General features: G+C 46.4%; 1 protein-coding gene across 1 annotated transcript in view; it reads left to right on the top strand.

Moving 5' to 3' along the window:
• Window positions 1–13,839, top strand: part of syndig1l (synapse differentiation inducing 1-like) — a 37,512-nt gene extending 23,673 nt beyond the window's left edge. The window contains exons 4-5 of the mRNA XM_076044684.1: window positions 2,313–2,450; window positions 12,824–13,839. Coding sequence (XP_075900799.1) covers window positions 2,313–2,450; window positions 12,824–12,982 — 297 coding nt within the window. The 3' untranslated portion in view covers window positions 12,983–13,839. The remainder of the gene's footprint in view (window positions 1–2,312; window positions 2,451–12,823) is intronic.
• The last annotated feature ends 217 nt before the right edge of the window (window positions 13,840–14,056 follow it).

Raw genomic sequence — 14,056 nt, 5'->3', positions numbered from 1 at the left:
GGGAACGGAGTTTTGTACCTTCTTAACGTTTTTCCCTTGAACGTTGCTGTCAGTGCTGCAATAAAGAGACCAAATAGCCGAAAGAGCACAAGCCTGACCAGGAAACACAATTCCCATTCAGGACCGTATGCCTCTGCAGTTTTCATAGCGAGCTGAGAAACCTTGAGGACAAAAACGCTTTTTTTTTGTTGTGCAAAATCCTTGTCAAAAAAAACCCCATCCAAGATAAATCAAATGCATCTTTTCTGACAGTATAAAATCCCTTCAGTCTGTCTGGCCCCCACCCGCCTCCCCCCACACCCCCGCACTCCAACCTTAGAACTGCAAAACCAGGACAGGCTGCGGCTTTGCTGGAAGAGCCAAATTACTGCACAGTGTTTCTATTAAAACCCAATCACAGAAACACATGCAGGGATTTAGGCATTATGGACGGGTGAAAATACATACAAAAAAAAAATGAAGGATTACACACTGGCAAGCTGTGCAACGCAAAATAGAGATTATCATCTCACTTTTTTTTTTTTTTATCAAGAATCAGCAGAAACGACGAGATCCCTCCCTGCCTCTGCTGCAAATATTCATCTTAATATTCAGCTGCTGCTGATGGGACGGACTCATAACGTCAGCCTTGATGTGTCCTTGATTTATTTTATTTTTTTTTATGTTGCATGCTCCAGCCTTCACCATCCTTCAGTGGGGATGATGTGTCAAGGATGAAGCTTAATGGCGTATAACGAGAGTGCGACCTTAATCTATGATGTCTTCTTCTTCTACTTCTACTTTTTCCTCTTCCTCTTCGTCTTTTTTTTGTTTTTTTAACTCCCAGGAAAATCTTCCCCGGTTCATCTTCTCCGGTTCTTCTCGCGTTTGAAATCGCAGCCGTAATGAAGCCACTTTAAATAAAAAAAAAACATATAAAAAAAAATCGCAAAAACTCTCTGGCTTTTTTTTTTTTGCTCCCTGTGGATCAAGTGCGAGAATCCATTAGCCCCAAAGCGGATGCGGCTGCCTGTCGAAGCGTGTTTCCCCCTCCTTAACGGGCAGACATTTCAATACAGTGTGCTGAATGCTGCGTGAAGCGTGAAATGGTTCCACGAGGCCGGAGCGGAAAAGGTGCGTTTGATTCGTGACGACTTTACACCCGGAATGAAAAGTCGTCCCAACTGTAGCTTTTTCTCATTTTTTTCCCCGCCTCCCCTGCCGTCTCGTTGTTTGGATGCCGGGAAATGCTGGGGAATCTGCATATCCGAAGACTAATGTGAAACTAATGGGCCGTCGCGGGAAAGTCGGCCGACGCGAGCCGTGACATTACGTGAGGGCAAATGATCCCGCACACGGTGACTCATCTGTGTTTTGTTTCCCATTATGCAAATGACGTTTCTTTTTTCCTTCCGGCGCTGATTCTCTCTCCGCCCAGTCGACTTGAAAAAGTCGCCTCAACCTGAAAATGAAATGCGCCGCGTTGTTATTTATTTATGAAAATGAATAAAAAGTGCGCGTTTGCTCGTTGACAAAATGTTCGGGTGCGTCGAGTGAAAAGTGCAAAGAGTTTCACCGAGGCAGTGATATCGGTAATGTTTTATTTATTTATTTTTTATCTCCTCCTGTGCTACTGCCAGATAGTTTGGTGACAATATCCCCCGTCCAATGTTTTGGGACCACTGAAAAGGAAGATAAAGGAAATATGTTATTCAGTCATATATTTTGATGTATGTGAATATAACCTAGGATCGACCAGCTTTTGCCTTCCAGTGTTAAAAATAGCAATTTTCTCATCGCCTATGGTTTTAAAAGATATAAGCACAACGCTGAGCTCACTTATAGATGTTGGCTCACTATTACATCACCACGTTTTCGCCATATTAGGTTGCCAACATTAGAAATTCCACCCTTCATCTTGCCTCAACAGTGTCAGATGTTTACGCCCATTTATTTCTGTCCATCATCCCTTTAATCGTCGTTATCAACGTTTTTGTTGCACTATGAAAACAGCAACCGGCAATTAGACCATGTGGCTTAACACCAAACGCTTGTATGAATCAAAGACAGGAAACATCCTAATGAAGAAGAAAAACAGACGAGTAATGAATGATTCCGTTTAAATCACGTCAAGCTGTGTGTGGGGAAAAAAAACAAACAAGAGAGGGGTGGTTCTGCAACTGGTAATCACACCATTTTAATATAAAACATTCAAAGCATGTCAAGAATGAAAAAAATAAGTAGCCAGAATAACAAGAAGAAACAGCAGCGAGAGTTTTGGAGTGTTTTTTTTTGAAGTGTTTGCTGACCTGAGTTGACTCTCCTCCCCGCAGACGGACTGCTCCAGCGACAGCGAGAGCGAGGACAACTTCATCGTGGTCCCCCCGAGAGACCACCTGGGCCTGGCCATCTTCTCCATGCTCTGCTGCTTCTGGCCGCTGGGGATCGCTGCCTTTTACTTCTCGCAGGGGGTGAGGACACGCACATAAGCGCACACACACAAACAATCAAAAAGTTGCTCCGAAACTCGGGTGCGGCTAAATAATGGACCCCCCCCCCACCCCCTCCCCTCCCTCTTTGTGCTCAATGGATTTTCTTTAAAAGCAGACAACTGTTGCGACAGGTGGCACCAGAGTCAGGACAAATTCTTGGAGAAATAAAGAACAGTTCATATGGGTATTATTATTTTTTTAGTTTGTATCCAAAGCTTTTTTTTTTCTTATTATAATTTAATGGGTGACTCATCCAATAAATGCCAAAGTCTAAAACATGAAGAAAAAAAACAGACTGGCAGCTGACTTGCGTGTGTGTGTGTGTGTGTGTGTGTGTGTGTGTGTGTGTGTGTGTGTGTGTGTGTGTGTGTGTGTGTGTCCACTCACAGCCGAGTTTTATTGAGCCACCCATCAATAACTCAAGGCCGGGCTGTAAAGGCTGCCTGATGCTGTGTAAACAGGGTGAAAGCCACTGATAGACAGAGTGGCGCATGAATCACTTCCAAGGCGCTGTCGGATTCCAGGGGTGGACAACGAGGCCAATTACCGGTGCGGTCACATATTTACCAGCACATTCGGGTTGAGAAGAGTCTATGTAATGCTAGCATGTAAACAAGAATCCACTGCTGTCAAGGTTGAGCAAGAAAACATTTGTCTTATACTGTAGTTCTTGTACTTTTGGCCGTTGGTAGTTTTCGACACTGGAGCTAAAATGTCCACTGTAGCCCACAGATGATGATATTTTTCCTGCAGCAAACATTTCACAGTTTGTTTTTGTTTAGTTTTTTTTACACTCTTCGAATTCTGAAATCGTGTAGTCTAATTCCAACTCGCACTCTCCGAGTCAGCGGTTTTTACGATCGAAAAGCCAAAAACACTTGATTTATGTGTTTATGTGATTTACTCTGTTGGCTCCGACTGCCTGGCTCGGCTGTTGACGATTGTCAATAAAGATTTGAAAAAATAAAACCGAGGCAGGTTTGTTTACCGGCAACAACACTAACAAGTTTTGCCAATGTTCTGTTTCTACAGTAGGGAAGGGGAGAAAGTTTTGGGACTCTTTGGATTGCATTTCAAGAAGTTGTGAATTTATTTATTATTTTTATTTATTTATTTATTTTTTTGTCCTTCAGAACAGGTTAATGACCCATGCCACACATCCAGGGCGAATCCACGGCTTCTTGTCAGGAATAAACACAAAATTATCGAACGATATTCCTGTAGCTTCCTGTCAGAATCTGACAGGTGTCTTAGTGCAACTTGTTTTATTGGATGAAAAGCACATCCGGATCATGGCTACCTCTGGAGGAAAACTCCCCGATGACGAGCCGTCGGTCCGGCGCTCAGTGAATGGGTTGTTTCTTGTCTCGTACCAATCAATCGTGCCTCTCTTGTGCAGCGCACGCCTTTGAAACGCCGAATACACAAACAAACAAACGGGAGACGGGCCAAGAAACAGCAATTTCTACAGCAATTTCTCCCGCCTTCGACTGCAAACTCGTCAAAAAGCCCCGAACGGCGTTATCTGTGGGCGTGAGTGGTCCGAGGCAGATTAAAGCAGTAAGTGAATTATCTTGTCAGGAGCTAATGTGATTCTTCCGAGGTAATTATGGAGAAGTGATGGTTGCGTTTAGGGATGGATGGCTTTTCTGCCAATCTCCCACCATATCTTTTCTGTCAGTGGGAGATACAGCTGCAAGTGTGAGGTTGCTTCGTTTTATTGCCCAATAACCCACTTCACTGGGCCTACCCCCCCCCCCCCCCTCCCAACTCCCCCGGGGAGCAACCTTTTAAACTCAATACTGCAGGACTTTGAATGCTGCCAAGTTTTTGCAGAATGTTATGAGATTTGATTGCCCGCGTTTTTATGGCCCTTCACCATCTGTGCCGGGAGAGGGAGGTGGAGGGGAGAGGGGGGTGGCGAGCGCGAATCCCCGCCTGAACATTGAGCGAAAATAAAGACGGACGGCATGAAAGCTCCCTAAAATGAAAGCCGCGATATATCGATCCCTGCCCCGTTGCTCGGCTGTGGTATGGATTGGAAATCCTTCTTCTCAGCTCTGGCAGATTGGCCCCGGAGCAAATCAAAACTCACTGGGAGCGCACTTCAAGTAGGGTTTTGTCAAAAATGGATTCTGTCAATACGGGGCCGCTCTTTAAGAGCACAGTGCGGGTTAAATCTTTTTTAGATGATATTTATGCTCAGCCTTGTCCAAATGTTCCTCTGGGGTTTGCAGAGGAAGGTTTGAACAAGAGAAAACAACTGGTGAGCGCCAGCTCTCTGGGCCAGAATAACCTTCTTTTTCAAAGCCTTTTACTGGCTACTTCCACATGGGTCACCCACCTTGTCACTAAGCTCCAGTCATCCGAAGCTGGTGCCTTCAACGTGGCTCCAGTTCACCGGACTCCACAGTCAGCAGATCTCGGGCCAGTAGGAGCTCTGGGATTTTGTTTGAGCATGAGATTGGCAACTTGTATGTTCACTCCGACAGATCTGCAGCAACTGTGCGAAGACATCGGGTCATCATGGACCAAAATCTCTGTCGATTGTTTTTAGCTCATTGTTTGCTGTCTGGAAAGTGACTCCGTCCCCCTGCGTCATGCCTTTGCGTTCAGTCCCAATGAGTCGGACATTCCTCATTACCATCATTACCAGTCTGGTCTGGACTGATGAGTAAACCAATAACTTAAGGAGGAAAAACTGTGACTAGGCTATGTGTTTATATACTGCCTATAAACCTGTTTGTCTGAATTAAATCCTGTACATTCTAGACTTGGTCTTTACCTTTGTGTATTCAGGGTCAAGGAGGTGGGTTGGACCAAAGAATGTTGAGATAAGTTGAAGACGTATTGTGTCAGTGACAATGTGTGTGTGGGTGTGTGTACTTTGGATGTGTCTGCTGTGTAACTTGCATACGTCCTGGCTGCAGCTGTCTTTAATTACAGCAGAAGCAATGCCATACAAAATATGATCATGTTTTTATCCAAATATAACATTCATTTATCATAAATATTTACCATTTACTTATCCCTGAAGTGGACGCACTCAAAAAAAAAAAAGTTGTTTTCTCAACGGACTCCGTATTCGCCGCCCCCGCTGCCGCTTGACGCCATGGATTTATGCCAGCCGGTGCATTATGGGCTTGTACAAAAGGAGGCAGTATGAGCCGCGGAGATAAGATTGAAATGACAGCGCATCAGCGGCGTGGCTCACTCTGAGGACGGCCTCAGACAAACAGGTTAGCCACTGTAAAAAGATCCCACGGACGGCCGATCAATAGTGTTTTTGTCCCGCTGGAAGGTCGATGAGGGAGAGAGAGAGAGAGAGAGAGAGAGAGAGAGAGAGAGAGAGAGATGGGCGACCAACTCACTCCACCAGCAGCAAGTAGTGGAACATGACAGCATCACGGCACGTTCGCTGTCATTTGAAGCAGCTTTCAATTTAGTTGCACCACTCGAGTTAATTGTGAAGCCAAGAAGCGAATATCGCTGCCGCGCAAATGAACGAGAAAATAACAGCTTTGTCTAAACTATGTTTGGACTCCCTTCATTTTGTTTGGGTTTTTTGTTTGTTTGAAGTTTTTCACCCAATCAAACCAAAACCGCCTTCTGTGAGCTCTTCAAAGACGGATACGTGAGATAGACCTTCACTTCTCGCCTCCACTTTATTTTCATCTGCGCATCATCATCTCGCCGGCGACTCAAAGTTTTAGCGCCGAGCTTCCCCTGACTGCAGATACACCGTGGCGGAGGTCGTAAAGAAATGTCGTAAAAAAAAAAGAAAAAAAAAATCAATACGTTAAGCTGGAGCAATAATCACCTGCAATATTGCCAACGCGCCCTAATGAGGCTAAAATCCGTTCGATAATTAGTCATTCTGAGTTAACAAAGAAAAAAAAACAAGCCCATCCTGTCCAGAAAGGGATTGGAACGGTGCCGTTAATGCCTCGGCTTAACGCCGCGTGCAGGACAGATATGCATTCCTCCGCTGCTACAAAGTGCCCTATTTGCCCGCATTAAATGAATTCAGCGGAACAACTTCATGGCAAATAGTGCTCTGCATTTTCAGGATTTAACGTTAATAGCCAACACATATGCACGCACACACAGAGACACACACACACAGGCACGCAAGCGTCTGAGAATGACTAAAACACCCACGATATCTTGGGGAAATTAGCGAGCAGCGTCTGATTGGGGAAAATGGAATTGAGTTTCAATTATTTCCTCTAACAGGGTTCGGCGTTTTGTTCTGGCGGTGCTGATAAATGTTTCAGCCGGCTCGCAGACATCTGCACCGGGTTGAGCCACCGCCACCGCATTGATTCCTTTATGCAAACATGCAAATAAGCCCCCCGCCCCCCTATCCCCCCCCCCACCCCGTCCGAAGTTATCTGACGGCGCGCTGCTTCTTCATAACGGATGAAACGAACGAGCTAATTATCGCCGCGGCGGCGTCTATCTATTTGCATATTGCGTTGCGGCGTGTTTGCAGGACTGCCAGACACAGATGGAGCGACGGAGACAGACTCCACGACGTGTTTGTTTCGCAGGAGTCGTCTGTTGTTGGGGTTGTGTGTGTGTGTGTGTGTGTGTCTGTGTGTGTCTGTGCGCCACCGAATCCAAGAGTGGCAGGTTACATCTTTAGCTTGGCAACGGCCTCTGAGATCCAATCTTTTTTTTTTTGCTCCATGATACCACATTTCAATCACTTCGTCGGGGGCTTTTTGCAGATAAACGCTCGCAGCCGTTCCGCTCTCAAGGGTATTTAGAATGACAAAACGCACGCACACACACACACTCACACACGCAGCAGCTCTGTCCACAAAATGACAGCATGATTTAACTTTTTTTTTTTTTTTTCTTCTTACTTTAAAGCCGTATTTCAGGGCGAAGAGCCTCAAAACTCTTTCTGATTGAATCCTCGCCGGGGAGAGAAGGGCGATAAATCAATTACGGCTTGGAACAAACACTCTCGCCCGAGAGATGAAATGAGTGACGGGCGTGCGACCTTCAACTCCGGCTCCCTCCCCGGCGACGAGGCCGAATTAAATCCTCCGCCGCCGCGATGGCCGTTAAGAGCTGGCCGTCGGCGCCGATGGATCTTCAAAGACTAACCACTGCCATCGACTCTGTTTCCCTTTCTTTTCTTTTCTTTTTTTTGCGGAAGCAAAAACTGCCAAAGGTGCTTTGTAGAAGTCGAGCGTGACGCGATGTCACTGGAGATGGAGCGTCGTCGCGCTTTTACACACATACAGTCGTGTTAACTCTGATTACTGGGAATAATAATGGTGGTGGTGGTGGGGGGGTTTATTTCTCCGTCATTGATTTTCAGGCCCCTTACGTTTTCAACAAGGCCCCCCAGGCGTCCAATCCCAGCAGACGGTCAGAGCGGCACAATGCAGCTGCCAGTCACGTCCAGTCCAGTTTGTTCAAGACGCGAGAAATTTCCACTCCTTTGCACACGAGCTCTCGGCTTTTTCCCCCGCACTTCACTTTGAAACGTGGCCCAGAGAGCCGTCAGCGGCTAAAGAGCACGTGCGGCAACGCAGAGTCGCGCTCCTCCACCAGCTGGTTCCGACCTCCTCCCGCTGTTCCCCCCGAACGCCTCTTTCTGCTCCGGCGATCGAGCTTTGAGCGTCTGGAGGAGAGCTCTTCTTCCAGGTCGAACCAAGGAACCGCGTAAGCGCGACCGCTTGGCACTGCGTTTTTACGCACTGCCACGCGCCGATACTAAATCTTGGCGCCGCTGTCGCCGTCACACGTGAAGGAACGTGGCCTCGTCCGCTCGAGGAGGGAGATGAGGGGCGCCTTCGGCCTCTGACTCTCGGAAGCGAACCGTAACCTGGTTTCCCTCTCAGAGCAGAGACAATCTGCTCGGAGGTCGGAGGAGATAATCAAAGCTACATTTGTTGGTAGATGGAGGTGCATCGACGTACCAGGACTCGACTGTAATGATGATCACGATTCAAGAACTTTATTTGTCACAAATGCTAATAGGAAGTGCAGTGAAATGTAAAAGTGGCAATGCCTGACCAGAGATTGTGCAAACAGCAAAAAAAAAAAAACTTTCACAGTAAAGTATCGCGTCTCTGCAAATCTCTGCTAGCATGAAATAAAAAACATCTCAAGCGAAGCTAAAACCTCCTCTGCTAATTGCACAAGCATATTCATTATATATATTTGTTTATGCGGACACACTCACAGTTTAACACAGCTATGCTAATGAATGTGCAATGAAGCCAGGAGCCCGACCCACGCTACAAACCCTCTTGCATTCCAGACACACCACCGGCATTGTCAGTTGAATTAATTTAGCGGCATAATGCAGGTCGCCAACGCATGAGATTCCTAGCTGCCCCCGGACACATTAGCTTATGCTTAATGTATGTGTGTTTGTGGTTCCGATTAATGATGGCGCGGTGACAACAAGGGGCGGGCGGCAAAGGTCAATTGATGTGAGCATTTAAAAAAAAAAAGAAACGGGTTGAATGGGAATTAATAAATTAGAATCGGATAATGGAAATGGGAAATGGAAAAGCTACGCCTTTATTGACCCGCCAGGGCGCAGTGACATTAAGCTTAATATAGAACTGAGCGGAGAAATGATTTCCCATCAAAACGCTCAAATGCTGATTTATTCCAAACACGTGGCGCATTGATTGTTGGGCGGATTACGACGCCATCTATAGGAAGTCGGCGAGATGGATGGGCTGCTGGAGTTCCGCTGCCGTCCAAGGCTAACCTTTGTCTGTTGGCGGTGATATATATCGCGCGTCGTAGTTTCATTCATTCTTTCCGATTGCTATGCTGTTTGGAATTTCAAGGCATTTAAACAAAGCGAAGCCTTGAGTGTTTCTATCCTGTCATTAAATATCGCAGGTAAATCAGAATAATTACACCGATTGTCCTATTCATTCAATACTGAAAACGATAAAAGCACACATAACCAACGCAGGCCTTCGGGTATTGGTCTACAGAACTAAAACGCAAATTTTCCTGTCAGCGCGGCCGTAAACGTCGGCAGTTTCCGTCTCGTTTCCTAAGGTCACCGACGACGCCTGGAAGATGACTGATCGGAAAAATGATGCGCGTCGATAGGTTGCATTTCAACCCGGTTTGGTGAATAATGAGCTGCGGCGGAGTAATGACTCAGGCCTTATTGCATTGGGATCGCAGCCACACGCCCTCTAATGGACTTAATGAAGTGACAAAGTACACGGAGCCGAGCACTTTGAACATCAATCAGGGATTAAGAGCGGCGCTTGTGTGCGGCTGCATTGGAACTCACTCTACTTAAGATGCATCGCGCGTCATAAATAATTAGTTGGGCTACTTGCTGTCATCGGGCTAAACAAACAGCGCTGCAGCCCACCAGTTAGTTGGTGGACCAAGGTCATGTGTGGACGGGAGCCTCTGAAAAATGAAAAAGGTCTTTCCTCTGCGTCGTGGTGTTTACCCTCCGTGCACGGCAACAGCCCAGAGAACTGGAGACACACGCGGTGATACACTGTTTTCAAGGTCTGTCATACACGGTGTGCATCAGTCCAATTAGACCGGTTGGCCCCAAACCACATAGGCGCACGGCGTACGCAAAAAAAAAAAAAAAAAAAAATTAGTACTCGACAAGACGCACTTTTAATTAGTCACAAAGTTTCAATCCAGCGAGACTTTGAACTACTACTCGATTACTTGTAAAAAAAAAAAAAAAAATATTCCGTCTCAGAACGTCAGAACGTAGCATGCCATTTTCACTTGAAGTGAACTGGTCACGTGACACCGTACGTGACACCGTACGTCGTGTCCGACGTGTAAATGCGAAAAAGTGTTTCCATGAGACTTTTGCGATATACCTCTCTATCGACACGTCTGAAAAACACCTCATGAGAGCTTAAAAACCTTTTAGTGATACCTAAGAGGTTTTTTCGAAGTTTAGGTGTTTCCATTACCAGTTTTTTATTGCCATATTTACTTTTTGCACAATTCTAGGGGTAATGGAAACACCGCTAGTAACAGTGGAATATGTGGCGTTACGTCAACCTGAAACAAGCAAAGCGAAGCGTTGTGCACATCAGGGTTTTGTTTCAGTCATGGTTGCTGGCTCATCACAGGCAGATCCCCTGGGAAGTCGCGGTTATAAAACTTTTGGAACGCAAAAAAAAAAAATGAAATCTGCACACCGAGGAGCTCCTGTCGAGGAAGTTTTATCGGGCGTAGCCATGCTAGGAGCGCCGAGCGCAATGTCGGAACCGCTGCATCACTCCGCGCATCACCTGGCTGTGCACCGCAGCGCTAAAGCAGCTCCGTTATCTGCTGTCAGGTCTGAAATTTTATCGCAGTCGTGTCAGCTACTCCACTTTGGAAGTTTTGCACGTTCAGAACCGCTAGCCTCACTTGCTGTTGTCACGTAAAAAACTTAATCCCACAGCTCAAACAAAGGACACTCGTGGGGCAAACACATTTTCAGCTAAACAAACGCGCTAAATGCTAAACCACGCGGTTAATCTACCACGGCCCCTGAGATGAGGGTATGAATCACTGCAGAATCGAGGAAATTGGGTGAAAGAACAGAAGGGCAGAAACACACTCCTAATTGGAGCATATCATCAGCATAGCAAGAAAGGTTTTTTGTTTTGTTTGCCTGGTTACAAAGATTTGAAGGCTAGCGTTGTCCCTCCTTTCTCTTTTATTTCACAACAAATTCCATACAAAGGTGCCGCCAACTATGAATTCAAGTCATGTCTCACAGAATTGCCTCCTATTAATCGAAACCCTTCTTGCAAAAAGGAAAAAAAAAAAAAATCATAATTATCCCCCGACTCTGCTGTTTCCTTCAGACAGCTTCAAAATGACTTTCTCCGTTCATTGTTTTGGTTTTAATGGCGCAGAACCTTTTTTGTCTTGCTTCGCTCTCACCGTGCTGATTGTTGTTAATTTCAAAGCTCAGCAGGTTGTCAGAGTGAGGGGAGGAGAAGGAAATCATAAAAACAATTTTAAAAAAGTCCCCACCACACATTATTCGGGTTAAGCGTGCAAAAATGTGAGAAAAGTTATTAACAACCTCGTTAGTGTTCGACGTCCCCTCAGATTAATTGCGGGATCCGAACGAACGCAAATTCTTCTGGTCAGTGATTGAGAACCAGCTGCGGTTTGCTGTCGCGAGAGAGAAAATAGTCGTTTTGTCAGTAATACAGCTGTAAAAAAAAAAAAAAGAGTTGTTTGCCTGAACTCGTTACCAACAGCGACGGCTCGGGAACACTTTAATCACGGTCAAGCTGTCCTTATCCTGTGGGCTTAACAGTGAAGGGCATTAAAAAAGTTTGTTTCGCACCATTCTGACATTCGTTCGGTGTAATCAGCGATCCAACGTCTGTGAAAGAATATTAAGACGGTCATTTGGAAAACACGCAAGCTGCTGATTTCTTAAGTCTCCTGAAGTTTGGGACAAAGAAACCTTCTCCATCTTTCCTGTCTCATTCTAACTGGCAATGAGGGAGGAAACAAATCGCTGCTGCTGGCGAGCTCAAAACTTTACTTTATTTTAAAACATTTTTGTTTTGGGGGGGTTTTTGCATAGAGCCAAACCTCGTGCATTCATTCGCATTCAATGCTCACACTTCCCTCGCAGTCTATCACTTTGTTTCCCTGCTGACCGGAAAGCTAATATTCGCACAAATTAGGTTTTTAAAAACACGCCATAAATCTTCCGTCCAAAGGCAGCGCTGCCACTCGGGGATAAATGAAAAGAAAAATAGAGAGCGGTCCCTTCCCGCAAAGCAGACACATACATCATTGATTTCTTTCTTTTCTTTTTTTAAAAATATCTCTGCCCCATTTTGTTGATCTTCCCCCTCTCTCTCTCTCTCTCTCTCGCTCTCTCTCTCCCTCTGTCTCTCCCCCTCTCTCTCCCTCTAATGAGGAATTATGATAAATCTGCACCTCCAAGACTTCATTCATCATTCAGCTCTGGCTGCTGATAGGATCATAACCCCTGGTCCTTGACATTTTCACACTGTCATTTTTGTATTTCTTTTTTTTTTTTTTTTCTTTAGCCTTGCCATGCATGATGAGCTCTCCTGGGCTACGCCAAGTCGAACCTACTTCTTCTTCTTCCTCCTTCTCCTCCTCCTCCTCCTCCTCCTCTCAATCCTGCCCTTTTCCCTCCCCTCCTCTTCTCCCCCCCCGACCCCCCCCACACACACATCCACAGAAAAGCGCCAGAAACATCCTGTAATTATAATCCTTCCGAAAAATGGGTCACCCCCCGTCTCTCTCCCGAGCTTCTTCTCTTTTTTAAAAAGCAACACTGACAGCCTCTCTTCTCTTCTCTTCTTCTCTTCTCTTCTCTCCAGACCACCAAGGCGGTGAACAAAGGTGACTTCCCGCTGGCCAACATCGCCTCCCGACGCGCCCTCTTCCTCGCGGCCCTCTCCATCACCATCGGCACCGGCGTCTACGTGGGAGTGGTGGTGGCCCTCATCGCCTACCTCTCCAAACCGGGACACATATAGCAGCTGCACCTTCCCTTCGGCGTGCCCCTGGGGAGCCCGGCAGAGGAGCAGGAACCCTCCTGGGAGAAGAAAGTTCTATTTGGGGGATGTACAGGGGATGTTTCCCCCCCCCCCCTCTCTCTTCTATCTTCCCGGCTTTTTCCTCTCCCTTTTGCGAAGACTCTTGTCAGACGCGGGAACTGCTGGGAGGCGGAGCCAGAGTGACGAGGGGGAGCCGGGAGACGGGCAGTTGTTTTTTTCGGGAGGAGTCCAGTTTACATCTCGTTGACTTTGAGCCCTGCAGTGAATTTACTCAACTCGGGGTTTGATTCTTTTTTTTTTTTTTGACCCTGAAAAAAACGCAGCAGTGAAACGCTGATGGAGGAAAGAACAAACTGGACTTTAAACAAAAAAAAAAAAAAGAAAAGAAAAAAACATGTCAAGGATCGCTAATGGCAAACACAAAGTGACTCTTAAAAATCAACTGTATGTTCTTGTTGTTGAAGCCGCAAAGTTTGCGTCGTCGCCCCTGTGGATTCCCATCTGCCGCTGTTGTCTGTCGCCACCACTGCCCTGAGGACTGTCGTCGCCAGCAGACCGTGAGCTTCCCTCATGCAATCCAAACACCACGACGGCAACGTCTGGAGCGGACTTGCTCAAAATTTAAGGGGAGCGTAAAAAAAAAAAGGAAAAGAAGAAGCAAGGGAACAGCGCTAGAAAAAGTTGGCTCTCAATTGCGACGTGCGCTCTGGAGGAGGTGAAGGACTAAACAGACTGACGCGCAACAACAATTTGAATGGCTCTGCATCCTGGTTTCCACCCATCAAGACGTTCTCCTGCCTGCCCGTGTGCTTTTGTTTCCATGCTTTCTCTGATCCGTTACTCAAAGCGGCTTGATTAGCACAGCCCCCCCCCAAAGGTTCGATGTCAGTCGTCGGTTTGCGTTCCCGAAAGAAAAAAAGAACCCCGACAAGCTGCGAATGGACAAAATGCTGTAGCAGTGAAGAGGGCGGATCCCTGTCAATTTCCTGCGCAAAGCGTTTCCCAGCGGCCTGTAGGGGGCAGCACACAACAGCACAAAAACAAAACGTACGA

Source organism: Nelusetta ayraudi, unplaced genomic scaffold (assembly GCF_046127955.1).
Source record: "Nelusetta ayraudi isolate G7.1 ecotype Tasmania unplaced genomic scaffold, CSIRO-AGI_Nayr_v1 ptg000082l, whole genome shotgun sequence".
NCBI classification, from domain to species: domain Eukaryota; kingdom Metazoa; phylum Chordata; class Actinopteri; order Tetraodontiformes; family Monacanthidae; genus Nelusetta; species Nelusetta ayraudi.
This window is presented reverse-complemented; position numbering and strand designations above follow the sequence as displayed.